The sequence below is a fragment of the Symphodus melops genome (genome assembly GCF_947650265.1).
Source record: "Symphodus melops genome assembly, chromosome: 6".
NCBI classification, from domain to species: domain Eukaryota; kingdom Metazoa; phylum Chordata; class Actinopteri; order Labriformes; family Labridae; genus Symphodus; species Symphodus melops.
Window position 1 is genome coordinate 27,228,583 of NC_136696.1, and position 22,666 is coordinate 27,251,248.

At 43.1% G+C, this 22,666-nt stretch overlaps 2 protein-coding genes across 8 annotated transcripts; one reads left to right on the forward strand and one right to left on the reverse strand.

The window, feature by feature from the left end:
- Positions 1 to 3,293: 3,293 nt before the first annotated feature.
- On the reverse strand, positions 3,294 to 8,249 carry LOC306825684 (cytosolic 5'-nucleotidase 1B). 7 transcript variants are annotated; one of them, XM_079346570.1, is made up of 7 exons: positions 8,173 to 8,249; positions 7,240 to 7,536; positions 6,539 to 6,652; positions 5,843 to 5,978; positions 5,411 to 5,533; positions 4,089 to 4,219; positions 3,294 to 4,013 (listed from the first exon to the last, which is right to left on the reverse strand). In XM_079346570.1, exons 2-7 carry the CDS (start codon positions 7,273 to 7,275, stop codon positions 3,768 to 3,770), a joined length of 786 nt encoding a protein of 261 aa, XP_079202696.1. In that variant the 5' UTR covers positions 7,276 to 7,536; positions 8,173 to 8,249; the 3' UTR covers positions 3,294 to 3,767. The 7 variants fall into 7 exon arrangements, with proteins under 7 accessions (XP_079202696.1, XP_079202699.1, XP_079202695.1 ...); XM_079346573.1 differs by having other exon boundaries at positions 7,240 to 7,387; positions 8,173 to 8,233; XM_079346569.1 differs by having other exon boundaries at positions 8,151 to 8,230.
- A 1,973-nt stretch (positions 8,250 to 10,222) lies between these two features.
- LOC306825683 (GRAM domain-containing protein 4-like) lies at positions 10,223 to 22,617 on the forward strand (the record flags this gene model as incomplete). The annotated part of the gene is made up of 18 exons (XM_079346568.1): positions 10,223 to 10,405; positions 10,922 to 11,027; positions 12,561 to 12,681; positions 12,775 to 12,842; positions 12,963 to 13,095; positions 13,182 to 13,207; positions 13,358 to 13,449; positions 13,921 to 14,012; positions 14,317 to 14,365; positions 14,452 to 14,523; positions 14,606 to 14,649; positions 14,772 to 14,881; positions 15,047 to 15,201; positions 16,795 to 16,942; positions 17,521 to 17,614; positions 17,818 to 17,908; positions 18,351 to 18,419; positions 18,578 to 22,617. The coding sequence occupies 18 exons, from the start codon at positions 10,223 to 10,225 to the stop codon at positions 18,683 to 18,685; spliced, it is 1,761 nt and encodes a 586-aa protein (XP_079202694.1). The 3' UTR covers positions 18,686 to 22,617.
- Positions 22,618 to 22,666: the final 49 nt, after the last annotated feature.

Here is a 22,666-nt window from a genome sequence, read left to right on the forward strand (position 1 = left end):
TCTCAGACGTATGACTGATGAAACATATTCAAGCTATAGCTGGTGTTTGTCACAAAGAGTCAGTCAGTCCAGAATCACTCTGTTACAAATCCAAACGCTGGAAATCAGTTTGTCTCTCTGAGATGACGAACAGAGGTCTAATGTCACGATGCAGACTTTCTGTCTTTTTGTTAAGAGCTGAGAGAGAGAGAGAGAGAGAGAGAGAGAGAGAGAGAGGAGAGAGAGAGAGAGAGAGAGAGAGAGAGAGAGAGAGAGAGAGAGAGAGGGAGAGAGAGAGAGAGAGAGAGAGAGAGAGATTAACTATTTAAATAACTGAATTTTATTTGATGTATCTGTTTTGTTGCTGTTTCGCTTTAAATATCAAACCTTATTACACATATGAGGCTGGTTAAAGGAATCTTTAACGATGGATTTTGTTGAGAGCTGTCAAACATTAAAATTGACTGATCGCAAAATTTCAATATTTAATTGTGATTAATCCAAAATTTGAAATCCAAAGTTTTTAGCATGATAAAAAAATTTTAGGCTTTTATTTTGAAATTTTAAGCTGAGAGTAGTTTATTTGCTGTGTGCCTCTTTTATTTTAGAATAAAATAAGGAGCTTCTGGTAGATGGAAGGTTTGGCCATGGAGCAGAGAAAAAGGAAGTGGTTCGGGTTTTTGTGGTGTGGTCAGCGCCGCTGCTGCCCGCCGGCCACCGTAGGTTTTTAGTTTTTTAGCCGATTGGACATTAGTGTGTCCGGGCCTTAAAATGACACAACAATGTGATTCATCACAATAGAAACAACAGATGCACGGATTTCAGACCTTAATTGAATTGAAACTAGTTCGTGTTTCCTCACAGGAGGTTGCTGGTTCGAATCCCAGTCTGACAGGATCCTCTCTGCATGCATTGGTTCTCTCCGGCTTCCTCAGTCCAAACACATGTTCGTCGGGTCAACCTGCGGACTCTGACGTGTCTGTAGGTGTGAATGTCTCTGTACGTCAGCGCTGTGATTGACAGTCCAGAGTTTGCTTTGTGACCTGTTACACATTTCTTTGTTGGTCTGGGAAAATCTAAATACATACGTTCATCTAAAACGCATCCTGATGGGAACGAAGATTTCTCACGCTTTAGAAAAGAAGAAGTAAACACAGTTCTTCCCACAGATCAGGAACTCTGAGGACTCTTTAAGTTTACACGTCTTTTTCCACTTGACACCAATCAGGTCATTGAAGCAATGTGATCTTTGAATCGACTGTTTCCTGTGATCACCGTCTGTCCTTTTCTGCTGTGATGATGGATCACCTGACAGTCACAGCTCAGGGGGCAGACACACCTCCCGTCTGTTTTCAGGCAAACAAAGAAAAGAGAGATGGGATACATCCCTGCTGGTATGTAAATGTTGGTCTAAAAATGACAGTTTGTTTGTTTTTTGCAAACCATAAAAAAAGCCATAAAAGTTCTTCCTTTGTTAACATAAAAGATGAAACACATAAAAATCTCTACAAACATGAATAAATAACCATAAAAGTGATTAACTACAATTTATCCAGAAACTTATTTGTGTGTTTTCTTGTCACGTTCATCCTTTTTTTTTTTTTTATTGAACATTTTTTGAATATACAAACATTTGAGATCTGGACGATCACGTCCGTCACGTTTGAGGGATGAAAAGTCAGAACGTGTTCACGTCATGAGTCTTTGGATGTTCACAAGTGAGGTTTAATTTATGATTAAAGAACATTTAAATATTCATAATTCAAATAGACTACTTCCTGTAGTTTAAAAAGTGAAGGCTTTAGATTGCACGTGACGTGAGGAGGCAGCTGAGCCACAGGGACCACAGGGACCACAGGGACAGGGACCACCAGGAGAGACTGAAGTTATCATGGTGGACTTTAAGGAATCACAAAGTCTGAAACATTAAAGTGGGATTTAAAAAAAACCAACAACCTCAGAGCTGATTTTATATTTCTCTAACAGATTAATTTGTAGTGAAAATGTCAATCATCACTCAAGAGCATCATTTAGTTATTTCTGCGTTTTCTTTGACATTGACTGGGCAGCTGTGGCTCAGCGGTAAAGTGGGTCGTCTCTCAGCTGGAAGGTCAGGGACTCCAGCGACCACATGTCCGATGTGCCCTTGTAAAACACTTGGAGTGCAAGTGGCTCCTGTTGCTTCGTCGGCCGGTGCATGGATGAATTAGCTCACACTGATGGACACCTGAGCCTGAAGGCTCAAAGTGCTCAACAAGCAGAAGTCCATTTACGTCATCAAACGATTTCAGGCAACCTGAAACCGAGTTTCTGTGAAAGACCTCTCAAGTGTCTCCGTAGAAACATCTGGAGGACCCCCTGTAAGTCCCCGAGGACTGCTGCTTAAAGAGTCCTGGAGCCTTCCCGATGACCTCTCCCACATCGAGCAGGACCGACTCTCCAGCTGCAGCTCTTCTTTTTCTACTCTGTGTCACAATGACGGCTGATCAGACCTCACACCACTCATCAGAGCCTTTAAAGGACCTCTGTCCTGAAGACTACAGGAACTTACTGAAGGACCTTTGGAATACCTTCAGGGACTTCTGAGACTTTATTAAATACTCTGCTGCCACCTGCAGGTATTCCTCACACACTGCAGAATAAAACACATGTAACAACAATATTTCCACTTTCCCTTTTAATACCTCATGAATGCTTTAAACCACATATTAAGACAACAGATGTGAAATAACTCTCTCACTTAAGATTCAACTTGTGCGCATAAGATATAAAGCTTTTTTTTTTTTTTTTTTTTTTTTTTTTTTTTTTTTAAATGGGATTTCTTTGATTTAAATCTGATTGTTTTTCATACAGTGCCTCAGAAAAAAAAGACAAGTCAACAAACACTTTCTCAGACTGTTGGAACCAGCACATGGACAGGATGTAAACAACACAGGAAGTAAACAAACAGGTGCTGCAGAAAATTAAACAAAATCAAACTGATGCAGCTACAAACAGACCTGGTTAACAGCTTTAAATTCACATGTGTCTCTAGTCTTTCTACAAACCAGTAGAACCCCCCCCCCCCCCCGCCGTCTTCACTTTTATGAAAATGTGTGCTCAAACAGGCCGTTAGGAGATTTTCCCTTTGTGACATCACAAAGGGCAGTAGCCCCTCCCCCAGCTAGGTGTTGCAGTTCCATAGCACGTGCATGTGTAACAGAGACATCCTGTGGTTTTAGTTTCAGTGGTGGGCGGGGCTTCACTTTGGTACATTTTGAGCTGCAACGATTTGTTCGATGAGCTGTTGATCTTTCAGTTTCATCTTTGGCAGCTTCTTTTTTATTTTTATTTTTTTATTTTTTAAAGACAGCAGCTGTGTCTCCATTCAGAGGAAACATCCAAGACTGTCCGCTCTAAGGTGGATCACCTGTCAGGGTCACCAGATGTTTCTAACAGCTGCTCCTGTCTCCTAGCAACCAACAGCTGCACTGACACTAACATACATCATTCATTTGGTGCTTTGGACCCCTTACTTACATTTAAAAGTGTATTACTCGGCTGCTATGGAGTCTTGGATCTTGAGATACATCGGACCACGAAGGATGCACTGAATGGAGACTTCCTGGAAAAAGAAGAACGGGTTTTTGGCCACATTTGAAGAATGGACGTAGGACAGCTGATGGCGTTAGCAGTGGCGTTAGCAGTCCTGTAATGCGTCTTCCGAAAGACGCAGCAGCTGATTTGGGACACGCCTTCAGTCGAGTTCTTTGTGAGATCATGAGACCGCGCATCCCGTCACCACGTCGTCACTTCTCCAGGCCGCTGGAGCTGATGCTGATCGTGATGTGAGGTCGCAGCGTGGACAGGATCTGACCTCGAGGGGCCCCGGCGAGGCAGTACGCCTCGTCCACGTTCAGACCGCTGGAGCGTAGAGTCAACAGGGAGTCTGCGCAGCTGTCCTTGCCGCCGTGCAACGTGACCAGGATGAAGCTGAGCGGGCTGTCGCTCATCCCGAACCTCCGCCTCATCTCACCCACCTGAGCCGTGAAACTCTGCAGAGCGAGAGAAGAAACAACGTGAAGGTCTCAGGTGACACGGATTCATCCGCAGGTCGTTTCTCAGAGTACCTCAAAGGCTTGTTTGCACGCCGGCGTTCGCCCAAAGTCCGGCTGGATGACGGCGTCCTCACAGAACATTACTCTGAGCTGGTCTGACGGAGAGGACGCCACCTGCTGGTCCAGCAGCGCCGACAGAACACCTGGAGACGAAGACAAGGAGAGCACATGAAGAGCGCCGGACACCTCTCCGTATGTCGTCAGTCATTATTTATCGACGACGCACGCTGGTTCAACGTCACACTTTTAGAAACGCTGAGTGGACCGGTGTCGTTCTTTTCTCGTCTTCTGATTGGACCAGTGGTTGTTATCTCCATAAAGCCTTTTGAATCATATTTGATACACGAGTTTCTGAGAACTCTGTCTTATCAACATGATCAAAACTTTCGTTTATAAACCTGTTTTATTTGATCTGATACATTCTGCCCCCTAGTGGATCATCATTATACTGCAGGAAGTGTAAGGGCTTTTTTTGACCTTTTCAAAATGGCCGACGTCATGAACTCATCCACACACTTTTAGCAGAAAAGTCTTTTTTAAGAAGTCATGGAAAGAATAATATTTATATTGTTACTCACTCTTTAAAGTGAGTATCTTCTGTATCCAAACAATGAATCATTACTTCATAATTCTTTTTTTTATATGACAGTTAAATGCTGTTAAAAAATGTCTGGATCACATTTCATACTGCAGGTTTACCAGGTGTTTTGTCCCTGAACAGTAAATGTAATATAATCTACATGAAGCCGACCACAAAACCAACAAACACTATTGTGATGATTTAATTCTAATTAATGGTTGAATTTCATTTTCTTAAAAACAATTCCTCTGAAATCACGGTCAAAAACGCCTGATGTATCAAATGTGATACAAAAAAAACAACAAAAAACTATGTGGCCAAAAAAAAAAAGAAGAATTTAAGAATTAATGATTGTTTATTATAAAAAATCTTTTGAAGAGAAATGTGCTGGAGAAGTCGATTAAATCTGGAGGGGTTTGACGAGTGGCTCCTCTTATGGCGAACATATAAAACAAAGTATTAAAGTTGTCCGAGCAAATAAAAGAATAGCTGAGCAGAAAACTCAAAATATAAAATAAAGCACAACAAGGAAGAGTAAAGATTAAAGAAGAAGAAAAAAGGAGAAAATAAACATTTATGGAAAAGAATGATTAAAGATGGTGGATTGCTTGATTGGCCAAACAGGAAATAAAAAGATTAAAGCCGGTTCTTACAGAACTGGTTAAAGAAACTGGTTTAGGTGGAAGATCGGGAGTATTTAAAGGAGTATCTGACGGATGTGTGACTCCCCTCATCACACATTCGAAGGCCTCACCTTTCTGTGCTGCCTGCGACGCCTCGTTCCCGTCCGTCGTCAAGAAGAGCTGCACGTTATGTTTCTGCAAACTCTCGGCGAAATCGTCCTCGTTGGCGAAACAGAACCTGCCGATCTCAAGACCTGAGAAGGGAGCGGCGGTGACGTCATGACAGGAAGTCAGCGCGGCCATCAACAAGGCTAATGTGGCGTGATGCTGGTGTAATGACAGTTACATTTCTGTCTGCTGAATATGGTTGAGGAATTTCAGCTGCTTTTTTTTTTTTTTTAAACTCAACCGCCCTACTTTATTGTAAAACATTTGAAAACAATACAATTGCTCGTCTTCACAGCTGATAGTGGTCACACAGTGAAACGACCACAATGACTGGTGCTTCGTGTTAAATCAACATGACGTCCGATGCTGCGACTTCATATTCAGAGTGAAATTACCGTAATGTTGAGCGCTGCTGACGATGCAGGAGCTCTGCTGCTGCCGCCGGCTGTCCGTGGTCATCAGGATGACGTCAAACAGGAGCGGCTCTCCGGGAGTCTCCTCCTCCAAACGTTCATTCACTCTGTGCAGTAACTGAAAACAGAAAGACGTACAGTTTTTAATTTCTTCAGTGTTTGAAATGACTCTGCTTTAATCAGGGACAGGCTTCATTAAGAGACGAGCTTTAACTGCTTTAGTGCAGATTTTTACAGCGTTAAGAGTGGCTCAACATGTGCAAACTTTGCAATGACAGTAGGATACCTCCCTAAAGGGGCCCCCATCGGACCCCCATCTGACCCAGCACTCAGTCTGCTTTGAAAAGCAACCTTTGTCAGTGAGAGTCCCCGAAGGAACAGGAAGAGGAATTATCCGTCTGGGAGTGAAAAAAGGAAGAGGAGGATGGACATAATGTGGATGAACACGGGTTGAAGGGCCCCCACACCGGGCCAGTAAAAGGAACAGGTGGTAAAGTGGTTTCACTCTAAGATAATTATAATCATGTGACCTGGTGAAAAGGCGATGACTCATTGATTTGTTTTCAGGAGGTCTGACCAATAACAGAGCTTTAGTGTTCAGAGAAATATGATGCATCGGGCTTGAAACAGCTGCAGGATTAAAGATCGATTCATGTCCATGAAGTTTTTGATTCTGACCTTCAGCAGCAGGAAGGACTCGTCTGTGTCCAACATGTCACGGCCATCTTCAGGCCCATCTTTAAACACTTCACGGGAAGTCACGGCCACAACCACCGCACGATCAGCATCTTTCTGCAGGGGGGACGGGACACAATGCAAATCTTCATCTGCACTTTGTATGACACAATTAAACCAGACAGGACATAAAACCAACAACGAACCATCAGAGAAACAATAAAGCACCAATGTGAAATCATTGAAAGACCAAAACAGAGCCAACATGGACGATCACGTTGTTTGTCTGTCCTGGGAAAAGTTGAGTTTTCTCTGTAGACTTTCCACAAGTCTGCACTAACATATTTCCCCCCACTAAATGTGCATGTTAACCCTGACTAGTGAAGGAACCTCACAACTAAAATATTTTTTTTTACAGATTTAAATGGGACTTTTGAAATTGCACTCATCATATTTATTTTCTATTACTTTGCAATAGTGTAGAGGGGGGAAACATAGAGAGAAATGCTCAAAGACACAGGATGGACGTATCACTGTGTGTCAGGACCACAGACTGCAGGCTTTAAAATAAATACACACAAAGTATAGTCCTGATAAGGTCAGAAGTGTGTTTATTTAAATAAGTGCATGGGTGTTGTCTATGTTTTAAACTGTCTCTTGAGTTGAGAAAGTCCTCCATAACTCAGCTCAGGTGAGTCTCTTACCTGCTTGACTTCAGTGTTCTGGATGGTGGAGGCCATGTTCTGCTCTCAACTGACACGAGCTGGATTAGAATTTGCAGGTTTCAACAGGTAAATCCACCAGTATGTGCACCAACGCTACCACGGAAACTGCTATCAAACTTACTACTTTCTGCCCGTAGAAACAGAGAACTTCATGCTCGGGTTCCGCCTTATGTGCCGAAAGTGAACGAGTAGTCACGAAGAGCCGACTCCTCTGAACGGGTCTAATCTTCATTGAAGAAGGCCATGTAAAGGCACTCTAAAGCTCATTAGAGGGATCTATTTTTTTGCAAAATTAGGAGTTTAGCATTATAATTTTTTTTCTGACTCTTTACCTTATGTTCATATATTTAATTTGCAGTAAAAAAAAAAAAGCACACATCTTTTTTTATTACCAGCGTGTTCCTCTTAACGTTACAATACTACTGCCATTAAACATGTAATCTGTTATATTATGTACATGCACACATGTGTTGAAGATATTGCTGTTACTACAGTTTAGTTTACAGCCCATAATCTGTAACTCTGAAGCTTCATAACAGGATTAACCACCAGAAGGACTCCGTCGCTATAGCAACCTGACAATACAGTATAGTAATACAGGCAGGGTTGAATTGAAACAGCAAGTCATGTACTCTCAGCTGAAGACAGCACAAACATTAAAAATAATAATATATATATGGAAATATATTGATTAGTTATGATTACAAATTCTAATCGTTTGACAGCCCCAAGTTAAATGCATTTGAGATACATTTATTGAAATAAAAAAAACGAGAGCATAATAATCAGTCTATAAAACAACACTTCTAAATTTGACGTCAGTATTTTTTTAAAGCGAAAGAACTGATTTTAAGTTTAATTACTGATTCGGTTCAAATGTTTAGACTCACTGAAAAGATCCGAAACTCCCACCTTCTACTTCCGCTTTCCTGACCCGCGACGTTCGTTATCAGAGCTTAGCGTAATGACGTCACTTCCCTGTTTGTCTGCCACCAGCGACCCCGCCCACAGCAGTGATTATTGTTTCAGGTGTTGAGGAGCTCGGACGGGTTTACCCTTTTTATTTTAACCCTCAAGATCTTTCCGAATTGTTGGGACAGAGTAAGGAGGCGGGTCTGAGAGGGGAGCCTGACCTGGTTTTGGAGCCGGTCTGTAGCGGATCCGGACCTGCTGGGAACAGAGAAGGAGGGAAAGTTTGCTTCAGCTCACGGTGAGAAATCCTCTCCCCGTTCCCTACGCCCTTCCTTTCCCTCCTCATTCCCTACGCTCTTTACCTCGGCCCTCTGAGGGAGTCCCGTGGGTTCAACCTGGACCCCCAGGTGTCTGGTCCGGTTCCTGTTGACCCTTCTCGAGGTCTGCGGGTGAGCTGCAGCAGCAGCTGTGATTGGCTGTTTATTCATGCAGCAATTAAATTAAATTAGATTAAATGCACCCAGATCTTCTGACCAAACAAACCTGAATCCTGCATCACATTTATGAAACAGGAAATGGACACGTGCGAGTTTTATGTACAGTGTGAAAAAGATCAATCAATCCAACTTGTTACAAATGTCATTCAATTAAAAAAACAACAACTTTGTTTGTACCCGGGGGGACAATTAAAGAGCAGCTACACTAAACATTTAACCAAAGAGAATAAAGTGTCAAGATATAAGAACAAAGTTAAAATACAAAATTATAAAGTTAGATAAAGAAAAGAAGTGGAAAGAGATCGGACTAAAGATGTAAACAGATATATGCAGTAAATAGGAAATACATGTGTGTGTGTGTGTGTATATATATATATATATATAAGGAAACAGGCGAGTTACGATGAACATGGGAACAACATATTATTCATATCAAAGTGAACAACTTTAAACTCGTCAATTTATCGATTAATATCCCTGCGATCCAACCTCCTTAATCGGTGCTCGGCTTTGTTTTCCTTCATACAAGTCGACTGAAGGATTAAAGGTGTTTTTAATGGATACTATGACTCCTCCCCCTGCAGGACGTCGTCAGTGATCGGACACAGCTGATAAACGTCGGTGCGAGCCGATGAGTCGTCCCTGTCGTTATTTAACACGCAGTCAAAAAGTCAACGAGGGGAAACTTGAGAGCCTCTGTTTGTTTTTAAAGAGCTTTAAATCAGTCAAGCAGCACTCAGTGGTTCAGTCAGGGCTGCAGAGTGTCAGACAGCAGTCAGTCAAAGACACACAGGTAGAAATCATTAGAAGCCGTCAGACCAGTCGGGCAGCTCGACGATCCTCAGAATGAACGACAACCTTCAGCTTTTATCCCACGTCAGCGCTCCACCACGAGAGCCAATCAGGAGAGAGACTCTCCCTGAAGTCACGGGTGAGTGTCGATTTGAAGCGACGCAGCCCGATGGAGGATGGCTGAGTTGGCCAATTTCAGCAACTTAACACATTGGTCCTGAAGTTGAGCTTCACGTCGTTCAGGTGATCAGATCTCGCGATGCATCATCGTTGTCATCGTCTTTGAATGGCTCTGTCGTGGCGTCGGGATGTTTCGTTACGTCTTGTCCCGTTATGTGGCGTTACAAACCTCGACCTTCAGTGAAGCGTGATCCAAACTCTTCCAGATCTGGATCCTGTTGGACGCAGCAGCTGACACACGACGAGCAGGAGGAGCGTTTCCTCCTCCCTGAACAAACAGGTCGATGACAGCTCAGTGTCGCCCCTCGTGTGTTTGCATTGGTGGCTCGGGTGTATAAATAAAGTTTTATATTAGTGTTGAAGAAGCCTCACACTCTTGTTATGCTTAAGGTCGTCGTCTCAGCCTTCAGAGCATTCCCAAAGAGAAAAGACTTCTTGGTCTGTGTTTGTATTTCAGTCAGGATCAAAGTGACCTCAGCTCCTGAGAGTTTCTGATTGGCCCACTTCCTGTCTCTGCAGTGCCAACAACAACACCGGTCATGTTCAGGTAGACGTCGACTGGACGAGCGCAGCGCCCGACCATGCGGAGGCACCTGGACAGGATCCGCTTCCGAGGCCAGAGACGAGACGAGTTGGACCTGGCCGAGTCTCCGAACACGTCGGACACAGAGAGCACAGACGACGTCGGGCTGAAGCCTCAGGCCTCCGGCAGAGAGGCCGAGGAGCTGAGGGAGGCGGAGGGCGAGCAGCAGGGTGACGCTCAGGTACGCCAAGAGAGTCCAAAGGTTTCCTGTCAGACGCTTCCTGTTGATCCGTCTGTGTGCAAACAGCCGCTGATGGTCTCCTCATCTTGAACCCTGCGTTGTTTAAAGGTTCAGACCTGGTTCTTCCGACATGAGCGGGATTAGAAGTGTAGCTCGTTTTAAAGCTCCTCCTCCATACTTTAGATTCTTCACATTAAACTCTCAACTCTTAAATATTTATAATGCTAAAAGCTCTTTGACATTGCAAACACGCAGTGCGTACGTTCCACCACCAGGGGGCCTTGAATCAAAACTTAGAACATAAGTGGAATCATGGGAGTGATTCTCTCTGCTACCCGGGAACAAAAGGAAATCTGAGCCTCGAAACGAACGATAGAAATAAACCTGAGAAAGAGAATAAATGTATTAATTATCTGTATGAATTATAAATGTGTATAATTTACTTTGCTTCCTTTTTATCACTTCAGCAACTGTCGCTAACGTTTTTTTATTTCTGTGTGCTCCCCCCCCCATCAGGCTGGTCCGGGCTCATTTTCTGCAGCTCTCCAAGATGACACCAAGACAGATCTCAACGAGGTCAAAGGTCACCTGGAAATCGCCTTGTTAGAGAAACATTTCTTACGTGAGTAGTCTGACCTGTCCTGTTCTTTGTTTGTAACGCTGAGCTGAGAGTGGCGAAACATGACGCCTCCGTCCGTGCCGTTTAAAGCTCGTCTGTTTCTTGACGTTTTCACGTCCAGTCCGAAGTGTTTCGCGTCGTGTCATTTTGTGCTTGTTGGGACGTGCTGATCGAGTCAAATCGTTTCAGGGGGGAAAACAGTGAATTAATTTTCTTGCTCAAAAAAAGTAAATTATTATTAAAACAAACAAACAGGGAGAGAAAGAAAGAAAGAAAGGCATTCCTGTTCATGTGTGCAGTAAGAGATTATGTGGATTGGGTCATTGTCGCTCCTCTCATTAGTGTGGAGTTAAACGTCCTACAGCACTACGGCATGCTGGGTAATCCATCAATATCTGCCTGTCAGCTTTATGTAACCCACACACACACACACACACACACACACACGCACACACACACACACTCTGCTATTAATAACTTTACTGACACACAAACATGCATGTTGAACATAATGACTAAATAAGCGTCTTGTTTAACCCTTAAAGGGTTTTAGAGGTCACTTTGTGTTCGGACACTGAAACATGATTTTAAATAAAGATTTGCACCAGAGCAAGCTTTGAAGACAAATTGATTTTTATTTTCAAACGAGAGATGGAGTCAGATAATAGTGATATAGTTTAAGTTCTCGCTGTCTGTCCCTCTTACTAACCAGCACGACTGAACACACGGCGTGTTTTCGTTTCCTAATGGAGGATTTTGTAAAGACAGACGACATTCACACTCCAGCAGTTTAGAGTCTTTTTTTTTTTTTTTTTTTTTTTTTTTTATGTAAGTTTTGGGGCTCATTATAGTGTCATATTGTGGACTCTGCCGTTTCATCCAGCCATAGGCCACGCCCATAAATATTGATTGGTTCACTGATGGGCTGAGAGGCACTATGATAATGACCGGTGTGGTCAAACATTAATGGTGAAAACCTCATTTATTGATGGGAATCTGCAAAGACCGAGAGAGCCACGAAAAGGATGCTCGGAAACATTTATTCTGTGTGAGAGACCAAATCTGCACCAACAACACTTCAGTGTTATCAGTATTTAAACTGACGTGGACCTTCTTTAAAGACTGAGTGTGAGTCAGAGGACCACGCTGTGATCGTTATAAACGATGATTTCACTCTTAATAAGACTTATAAATAAAGCATGCAGCCTCTTTATTAATGACCTATGAGCTCTGCAGCTCTTAAAGGGACAGGGTCCCAATCTTTCACTTCTTTATTTTGAATTCGAAGCTTCAGCTGGGTTTAAGAGGTGTTTAATTTAATTCTCATGAATAAATCAGTTTTGTTTTGCGAGGTGTCGCTGATGAGTCGGCCTTCTGACGCTGAAATATTCAAAGGGTTTAAGTCGAGTCTGTTTTCTGCAATAATACGACACTTTCTGGATTTCGACTCGTGATTCAGATCTGAAAAACATCTCACGCTCACTTTCCTGCAGCAGCCTCTACCGTCAGATATTGAAAGAATCCGTTTTGTTTCAGAGGAGGAGCTGAAGAAACTTAAAGAGGAGTCCAGCGTGGAGGAGCTGAGGCAGGAGCTGGAGAAGGAGCGCAGCCGATGTGTGGAGCTGGAGCAGAAGGTGAACGACGCCCTGAGATCAAGGTGAAAAACTAAAACGTGTTGTTTTAGGAGCCGGTTTGAGACATCATGCGGTTTGTGTTTCTGGACCTGACTGTTCGTTTTGTTTTTCTGCAGCCTTGAAGACTCACCGTCTCTGGCACCCAGAGCCCCGCCCCCTCCTGCACCTGCAGCGAGCAGCACAGGTGAGAGAGCTGACAGAGCTTCTCCGTCTGAAGTCAAACTTCTTCCAAGATCTTCAGATATTCCAGCTGCATCACATTTCTTTAACGCTCTGCTCGTCTGTGTCCTCGTCTCGTCCTCAGACAAACAGAAGGACACTTTATCCGACAGCTGCCTGAAATGGCTCTACAATCGCTTCGGCGTTTACATCGAGGACTTTCGATTCCAGCCGGAGGAGCACACGGTGGAGCCGGAGGAGCCGCTGAGCGCCAAGAGGTGAGGAGGAGAGTTCAGGACCGCACGAGGACTTTAGAGCTTTATTTGTCTTCAGTCTGAATGAAAATCTGGTTTCTGGTTTGCAGGTTGACTGAAAATATGCGACGGCTCAGTGAGTATGAACTAATGACTCTGATACAGGAAGTCTATCACAGCAGAACCGTCCACACACTTGTTGCAGTCAGGGAAAAACACTTGAAATGTTATGACACGCTCGTGTCTCGTCTATGATTGGTCGGTCAATCTGTTGTGGTGTTTCCAGAACGAGGATTCAAACCTGTGACGAACTTCATGAGGAACCTTTCTGCCTTATCCAGCTGGTACTCGGTCTACACGTCGGGCATCGCCTTCATCGTGAGTCCCACACACAGTCTGCATCTTTAACCTTGACATATATCCTTAAAGGTCACATGACCTCCTCCTCGTCAAGAAGTTTAAATCAGTGTCGGAGCTCCTCTTCAACATGTGTGTGAAGTGTGTTGTTGTAAATCCACTCTGATCCTGTATTTGATCATGTCTATAAACCCCTCTATTTCAGCCCTGCTCAGAACAGGCTGTTTCTGTGTCTGTAGCTTTAAATATGTAAATGAGCTGTGTCTGACCACGCCCCCTCTCTGGAAGGGCTCGGGTGTACTCTCTGCTTTCTGGCTCCATGTCCTATTGTTTACGGTGAGAAGGCAGACTCAGAGGGCAGAACAAACACCTAGCTGTGGGAGGGTCACCCACCTGGGGGAGGGGCTATTGCCCTTTGTGATGTCATGAAGGGAAAATCTAACGATCCAACAAACCTCTGACATTGACTGTGTGTGTGTGTGTTTGATACAGGTCTACATGTACGCAGCGTGTAACGGCTGGGCCATCCCCATGTTCCTGTTCCTCGCCATCCTCCGCCTCTCTTTAAATTATCTCATCGCCAGGTCAGTGCAAGCCCCGCCCTCTTTCTTTTTTTGAAAAAGTTTGAGACTCCAGTTTTGGGTTGTTCAAAACAGCAATCCAACAGGATTAAAGCTATAGTCTGAAATGAAATCAGTCGTTTTAAAAGAAGAAAAAAGAACGGACGGCGTTCGGGTTGATGTGCTTTAAATCTGAAAACGTCCTTCAACGCCGTTTAAAACGGATGATTCTGTGTTTGGATTCTGACTTTTTCAACATTTTAACTCGCAGATGTTTTGTTAATGTTATGGTTTAATGATCTCTTTTCCCATGATGCACTGCTCTCAGGGGCTGGAGGATCCAGTGGAGTATCGTACCTGAAGTCTCCGAGCCCGTGGTGAGAACCCCCCCCCCCCCCCCGACTGTGACGACAGTCACAGCAGGGTCAGTAATGACGGAGCTGTTTCCTTCTCTGTTTTCCAGGAGCCGCCGAAGGAGGACCTGACCGTGTCCGAGAAGTTCCAGCTGGTTCTGGACGTCGCTCAGAAAGCTCAGGTGAGACAGGGAGGTGATGTAAGACAACAACATGAAAACAACAACAACTCTTCATGCGTTTGTTTCTCGTTCTTTCGTACAGAATCTGTTCGGGAGGATGGCGAACATCCTGGAGAAAATAAAGAAGTGAGTTTTGTCTGCACCACTTTGGTTCAGTGTCCGAAGAAACCAGGACCAGAGTTTAAACCGTGTGTGTGTGTGTGTGTGTGTGTGTGTGTGTGTGTGTGTGTGTGTGTCTATGTGTCTAGTTTGTTCATGTGGGTTCAGCCAGAGTTGACCCAGAAGTTGTACATTGGTCTGTGGTTGGCCTTCATCTCGTCCTGCCTGCTGCCGTACAAACTGCTGGGATTCATCATCGGTAGGAAACACGCTTCATTAACAGAGTTACTGAAACTTTACATGTTCAGATGAGTCTCCTCCTCCTCTTCCTCATCTTCCTCTTTCACTTTCTGATCCTCCTTCTTCCTCTTCCTTATCTCCTACCTCCTCCTCTCCCCTCCTTCCTCCTCTTCCTCCTGCTCAGGTGTGTACGCAGGTATAAAGTTCTTCATCATCGACTTCATCTTCAAGAGTTGTCCGAAGCTGAGGCAGCGCTACGACACGCCCTTCATCATCTGGACCAACCTACCGACTGACCTGCAGCTGAAGGAGCGCAGCAGCCACACCATGAGCCGACGGGTCAGTCAGCCTACATTACCCACAATGCAACTCAACCAGCATCACTCTCTCAAACATCTCATTCATCTTCTCGTCAGCAGATTTAATTATTCGCTGTAACGTCATCGATCTGAAATCTGTCGTCTGTCATCGTTTCATTTATCTCCCTCGACGCAGATTCTGCCGCCTCTTCTTTTATTTTTTAAAAACGGCCAATGGCTGACAACGCCATGTTTTTATCGGACATGATTCTCGATCAGTAGGTTACATATGATACCAGTGGTGACCGACGATGATCGTCTCGTATCATAACAACGGACCACCGTCGCCCCCTGCTGGCACGTGGAGTCATTTCCTCTCACACATTCGCAGAGCGTGCGTGCTGGGATGTCCGAGGCGTGAGGCGGCGCCACAGTCTGTGTCAGGACCTTAACACGGACGGCTTCTTCAACACTCCTTTCAAACCGAACTCATCATGTCGACTTAGAGAGAGAACGTTACTCTGATGTTTTGAAATGTCGGCTCACTCACACTGGGTGGCTGTCATACTGGTTCTTACTGGTCCCAGCAGGTGGCGTCTGCTCCGTCTGGTTTCAGTTTCTTTGTTGTTTTTCTTCCTCAGCTGTCTGAGTGTGAACAGGTAGGATCCTGATGTGTGTGTGTTTACAGGTCATTAGTGCGTAGTTAGAGCTGTATAGTCATGATGACATCACTGAGTGTAACCAATCAGCTGCTGTTATTCTCCCCGACTGACAGCAGTGATGGTGAAGTGGTCGTGAGATTTCCCTCCCGCTCAGAGTGTCTGTAGGTTTCCCCGTCCTGCTCTCCAGAAGATGAACCCTTTAAATGACTCCATCGTCTCCCTCTAGAGACAAAACCTCACAACTTGAATTTTACCCAAATTTTCACCTCGGTATCCAGATTAGATTTTGATTTTCCAAAACGGACTAACTCACTTCTCCAAGGTTTTTCAGTTCAATCAAAGTTTCTGTCTGTGAACTGATCTGAAAATTTGGGTTTTTTTCATATTTATTACTAATTCCTTTTTTCAAGTTTTCAACTTTTAGGATTTTTTTCCTCAGATGTCACTGAACACACAGACGCAGAATAAAAACCTCTTTTTACTTCTTTTCAAGATGTATTTTTGAGGTTTTATTTATTTTTTTGGCCCTCGGTGGAAAGAGAGAGATCTTCCATCTGCACCCAGACAAACGTTTTGTTATGTAACTTTAAGAACGTGACAGATCATTAATAACACAGTAATGACTGTGACACGTGTTCACGTGTGTATCAGATTTATTTTCACTTTCGGACATTTTTTTTACGCTACAGCTACGGTTTTTATTTATTCTGATTATGCTGATGGCACTTCCTCCCCTTTACTGCCCCCCTCTGGACAAATTTTCACCTCTAATACTGATAAGACAAAAAAAGTGTAATTATCACGGGACAGTTTTTATACAGTCGCGGTTTCAGCCCGTCAGGAAGCAGGTGAGTTATTTTACCCACTCTGCCGCTCTCTGTCTGCGGTCTTAAAGTGGGTACGTCTGCAGGTCTGTTCTCCCGGTTCAGTTTGTCGATCCGACGTCTGACTCTTCTGCTCACCTGCATCAGGTAACCGCCACGGGAGGTCGCGGCAGCCTCTGCGCCGCGGCACCTCTGGGTGTCGGCCGTGACGAGGACGGAGGGCGCAACTACAGCACCAAGAGAGGAACTTTCCACGAAGTCTTCAGCCTCCCGGAGAGTGAGCGCCCTCTGTCAGGTGAGCGAGGAACTGCGGAGGGGACTTACACACCTTCTTACCTAAAACTAATGTTTTACACATTTTGTGCATGAAGAGTGATTTTTCTTTCTAAGTCACATTTAATCCCCTAGTTTTAGATTTTATATAGACGCGGGTTGATCATTTCCTCCAGATCCACATTTTTAAGATTTTGGTTGAAATTGATTTTAGGTCCTGACAGAAATTAATGAAAAAAGGAACAAATAAAATCCGTCATCTGTATCAGTTTGTAAGTCTGTAAAAACTTTGACCAATGTCTGCCACGAGGTACCAATCTGGTGAACCAATCACACGCCTCCCTGTCTCCCTGCTCTCTGATGAACCAATCACACGCCTCCCTGTCTCCCTGCTCTCTGATGAACCAATCACACGCCTCCCTGCTCTCTGATGAACCAATCACACGCCTCCCTGCTCGTTCTCTTATCTCACACTCTGTCATGCAGTCACATTGTGTTGTGTAAATAGATAATATTTAAACAGCCCTGTATGCAGTGATGTCGCTCCACTGTGAGCCGCAGCAGCTGATTCTTTTCTTGTTCTCTGTGTTGTTGTCTCAGTGTGCGAGAACGGCTGGCGCTGCTGCCTCATTAACAGAGACAGGAAAACACCCACTGACTACATTCGTAACGGAGTCCTCTACGTCACAGAGAGGTAAGTCCTTCTCTTTCAGTCAGCTCCACACACACACACACACACACACACGCACACGCACACGCACACACACAATCTCGATCGATTTCCCCCGTCAGACCGGAGCCTCGAAGAGCTAAATCAGCCCCTGAAGTAGAGTTCAACCGGACTGGAGCTCCAATATGTGACTTCATGACACAGTCATCTGTTCTCTGTCTCCTCAGCTATCTGTGTTTCGAGAGCTCCAGCTCCCGGTCGGGATCGTCCAAGAGGAACAAAGTCATCAAACTTGCAGAAATTACAGACATCCAGAAGGTACGCGGCTTATAGAGCATGAGTAAGAGAGTTCAACATAAACAATGAAGGATCACTTTAAGTGACGGTTAGTGGAAATAAAACAGGAAAATACAACCCACTGAATCATAGAAGATTAATTATAAGAACACAAAGACCCCGGGTCCACGTAGCTTTTTTTTTTCAGGCAGAAAACTGCTGGCTGTTCGACACAGCTCTGTTACTTTTCACAGTTTTTTAAAAAAAAATTTGTTTGAATGTTGAAAATTTCATTTATTTCCTGATCAGAAAAAGGATGTGGGCACAAGACACGCTACAGAGAATATTGTAGATTTGGAAAAGAGCGCCAGTCACGTCAAAAAGCGCCGTTCTTTTAAAAAAATAAAAAAAAGTGATGTTTTCCAACTTGAGCACTCGCAAACAATTTGTATTTGAAATGTGTTTTCTTCTCCGTCCTTCACAGTACAAAGTCTTGTCTGTGTTACCTGGATCTGGGATGGGTATCTCCATAGCAACACCATCCACTCAAAAGGTAAGAGCTCGGAGAGAGGAGCGTTTCTCATATTTATAAAGAAATAATCCGTTGAGTACGTGTTTGAATCAGAAGTGTTTACGATGGTCGTTCTTCCGGAGAAAGAGACAAACACGATGTTTGGTCTTAAACACGATGTTCCTTCTGCTCTGCTGCAGCCGATGGTGTTCGGCGCGATGATCCACAGGGACGAGGCCTTCGACGCCATCAACACACAGTACATGAAGATCAACGGCATGGCAACAGCCGCCAACCCAGAGACATAGTAAAAAAAAAAAAAAAACTCAACAAGAGCAGCCTTCACGTAAACACAGAAACTTCAACACCTTCAAACTGCTGCTGATTAGAGTCACGTCGTCAGGCGTCAAACTGAGCGATGAAGGGCTTTAAATGTCGGATTATTACGACACCAGTTAACACAACAAATAAACCATTTCATGACGTCATCATGCCACATCTGAGAGTGACTCTTCAGTCAGTTCTCACATTAATGGCTGGAAACGTAACAAATAAAGCCCAGTAAAAACACGTGATTAATCCAACATGAAGTAACCGGTACATTTCCTCCGCGTTTAAAAAGCGCTCGGTCCAGGACTCCTGACGTCCTCGCCACTCTGCAGAAATCACTAATGCTGTTCTTACTGTCGTTGCTTCCACTCTGCCATTTTATAACCCCTCCCCCACCGCCCCGCCCCGCCAAGCACCAACTCTTGAAAACTAAATTCATGCACAAATGCTTCATCTTCAAAGTCTTCCAAGGGCACAACCCCTCCCTAACTTGGACGGCTCGTTATGATCTTCTCCTCCGCTTAACGTAAGAAAAACAAACACGGCACAGTTCGCCGCACAATGTGTTAGCTCTGAAAGGATGAATAGATGAGCAGAAATTTAACCACAACAAACTTCATGAAGTATTACTCCTTTAAGTAACATTTTAGTACCAACTTCCAAACGTTTGAGAATCTGCTGCTTTTCTCTGTCGTTTCTATTTAAGATGAATGTCTTTGATGTTTTATAAATGTGATTATTGAGACAATAAAAACACAACATTTTCAGTTCAGGCTGGCTACTCAGCTCAGTTTCTGAGCTGTAAAAGCACACATCTGGTATTTTGTCAGAGGCAGCTCGATCTGGAATCTTAAATATTGAACAGTACTTGATATTTCTGATTCCAGATCGGGGAGCAGTAAAATAATCCCATTGACACCAGACACTGGCCACGCCCCCTCCCCTCAGGCCTTGAATCTTCTAGTGTGCCGCCAGCTTTAGAGAATGCAGGAGACGCGCTGCATCAATCTATGCCGCCTGTCTTGGTTTCCTGGTGGGTTTAAAACCTCTATGAAATTGTTAGACTTTGGCGACTACTAGTGGACATCTTAAAAATTACAATTTGTCCCTCCTTTATGCAAAGGTCAACGCAAAACACAAAGTCCAGGTTTCAATTTGTGCTCTGTTCTGTTTCAATAGACATTTCAAAACCTCAATTATTCCTGTTAAAATGATTCATGGCAGAGAAAATGAGCAAATTCTTAAATCCAAACCTATTTAATTTTTTTTTTTTTTTTTACAGTGTAAGAAGCAGATAAACAAGTGTAAACTTCATTATTTGCATTAGTGTCTTCAGGGAAATGTAATAACTTTAATGTCTGTATTTACTGAGCAGTTAAGCCTTACAGTCTGCAAATACTTCTCGTTAGTATGAATGTCCTAAAACTAGCTTACGTGCAACATTTGATGTAGCATTAAACCACAAATTAACCACAGCTGTTCGCACATTTTCTTTCTTTGCTTAAAAAGCTAAAGTTACGCTAACATAACTTGTACTTTATCACAGTTAATTCAGCTTTTTCCAAAATGTCTCAACTTTAGCTTTCCTAGTGGCTAATGTAGCTAAAGCTAAATACTAACGGAACAATGACATCAAATTTGAGATTTTAACAGCACTTTTACCTTCCAGGGTTTTTTTTTCTTCCTGTTGTCAATCAGCTAATGGGAGGGAAAAAAATAGCTAATTGTTTCCACATGCTTTAAAATTGTATTTAAATTTCCAGTCTTAGCTTTTTTTTTAAGCCTAGCTTATTGGCTAAAGCTAAACTAGCCAGTTAACAGAAGAAAGCGCTTTAAAAGGTTTTAATTTTGTTTAAACTTTTATTTTTCTCAGAGCTGAAGGGTAACAAAAACAAGTGACTGGTTCATTAAAGGAAGAATGTGTGACTCAATTATCATGCAAAGCGAAGCAACTAGCTAACTAAAGTGTGCTAACATTAGCCCGCTTACACAGAAATGCAGGCCGCAGGCAATTGCAGCTCAAGCGAAGGACAATTTCGCCCGCCGCCTGTGCTTTACTCTTTTGTGTGAAGGCGAGTAGAGAGGGGTTAGAGGAGATCGGAGGTGTTGCCAAACATCAGTCTTTTTGGCTTCATGTAGCTGCACAAGGGCGACACCTACAGGATAAAAAAAAAAGTCGCACATTCTTTCTTTAAATTTCAAATTGTCTGATTACAAGGAGCCGTCTGGTGTTGAAATGTTTATTTTAAATGTGCTGTGCTGTTTTCTTATAACTCCCACCATTCTTAAACATCAGCGTGATTTTTTTTGTCGGCATTTTTACAACTGTAAAGTCTGATACTGGTTTAGGCTAAAGAGCAGCTATGGAGTTTTTAAAGTGTGTTAGTAACTTTTTTTTGTTTTTTGTGTATTTCTCACAGAAAAAGAGTTTACTAACAGTCGGTCCTAAGCGTGGAAGCCCTAAGACGACATTCCTCCATTCTTTTTATTTTACTCCATTTTACTGTAAGGTCTCGATTTATTGATCTTGTTTACTCCGGAGAAACAACACTGGTCATCTTGTGATCATGTGTTAACTTAAGTTGTTTTCTCTAAATCTGAAGAGATAAACTCATCCTCGAAGGGAAAATCAGCGTCATCTCAGAATAAGGACATGAATGGTTTGAGATCTGGACAAATAGATTAAAATTACAGTTTGTTGCAGTAAAACTGAGTGAAATAAAATGCATTGCTTTCATTGTAAAAGGGGGCTGTGTCCTTATAAAATGTATACCGTTGCAACCAATATACCAGTATAAAATACTGACATGTGCATAACCGCTAGTGTGGCTGCAAAAATCACATGGTACACAAGTCCGGAAATTACTGAAAATTTAGCCTCATTCAAGCTGTACCGGGACACAGCGACACTGACATGGCTGGCAACGGCACTTTTCTCCCTCATCAGGTCATAATCCTGCGTTTAAAGAAATCATAGTGTTCAGTTTTGTATATAAATACATTTAATGGAGCGCTGGTTGGATCGAAAGAGTCCTCACTAAAAGTGTCCAGCATAGGTGGGGAAAGTGCGATTCGTACGCTGTGGGGTCTGAACCATCAGTTTGATAGCTTAACTCTCGTTCTGTGGCCCTGTCGGAGTGAAAACTCCTCCACGTGAAATAGATGCACAAAAAACTGCACGGTTTGGACTTTTTCGAACACTTTGGAAATCGGTCACACAGGAAGGCAGACGCCCAAAAACAGACTGCGTCTCTCATAATCTGTTTTTTATGGTACGTCGGCTTAGGGCTTCCAGTACGTAAAGTTGTAACACCAGCTTTTGTCACATTTGTACGAAAACTTTATAAAATATACATCCTGACTATTAACAATCATTAAAATTAAGAATTCTTCAAATGATTAAAGATAAACTTCTTAAACCGCCGTTGGAGAATTGAACATCCGAGACATTTGTTGGTTTTCTTTTCAACTCCACAAAATTCTTCATGACTTTGTTTTTTAAAAAACACAGCGTTGGTAAATCTCAATCACTGTTTTGATTTTACCACACAAAGCTCTTCTGTTGCCAAATGTTTTTCTTGTACAAAAGTTCTAAATGTTTAATTTTTGCAGTATTGATGCCAGTTGTTAAACGCCATGTTGCCTCATTCAGACTCTTTGTAGTTTTAATTTGTCCCGACTGTCTTTTGATTCAGCTCCAAATCGTCGTCATTCAGTCGTTGTAGTTGATCAGGTTTTATTTTGATCCTGTGTAAAAACCTGTGAGCATCTCTCTCTGTCGTGTTTTTTGGATGTAAGGGTTTTATAAAATGGTGTCATTGTACGACTGGTGTGATATTTTTAACTGAAATAATTTTCGTTGTAATAATGTGATTTTTTTATTTAAGTAAAATCAAATGTCAAACCTCAACAGTCTCCTTGTGTTCATTTACTGCAGTATGCACTTTGTCCTGTTGGTG

Coding starts and splice junctions, on each gene's coding strand:
- LOC306825684 (XM_079346570.1), bottom strand. CDS start 7,275: ATGGCCTCCACCATCCAGAACACTGAAGTCAAGCAG. Junction 5,979..6,538: donor AGTCCTTCCTGCTGCTGAAG/GTCAGAATCAAA, acceptor TTCTGTTTTCAG/TTACTGCACAGAGTGAATGA. Junction 4,220..5,410: donor GTCGCAGGCAGCACAGAAAG/GTGAGGCCTTCG, acceptor CTTCGTCTCCAG/GTGTTCTGTCGGCGCTGCTG.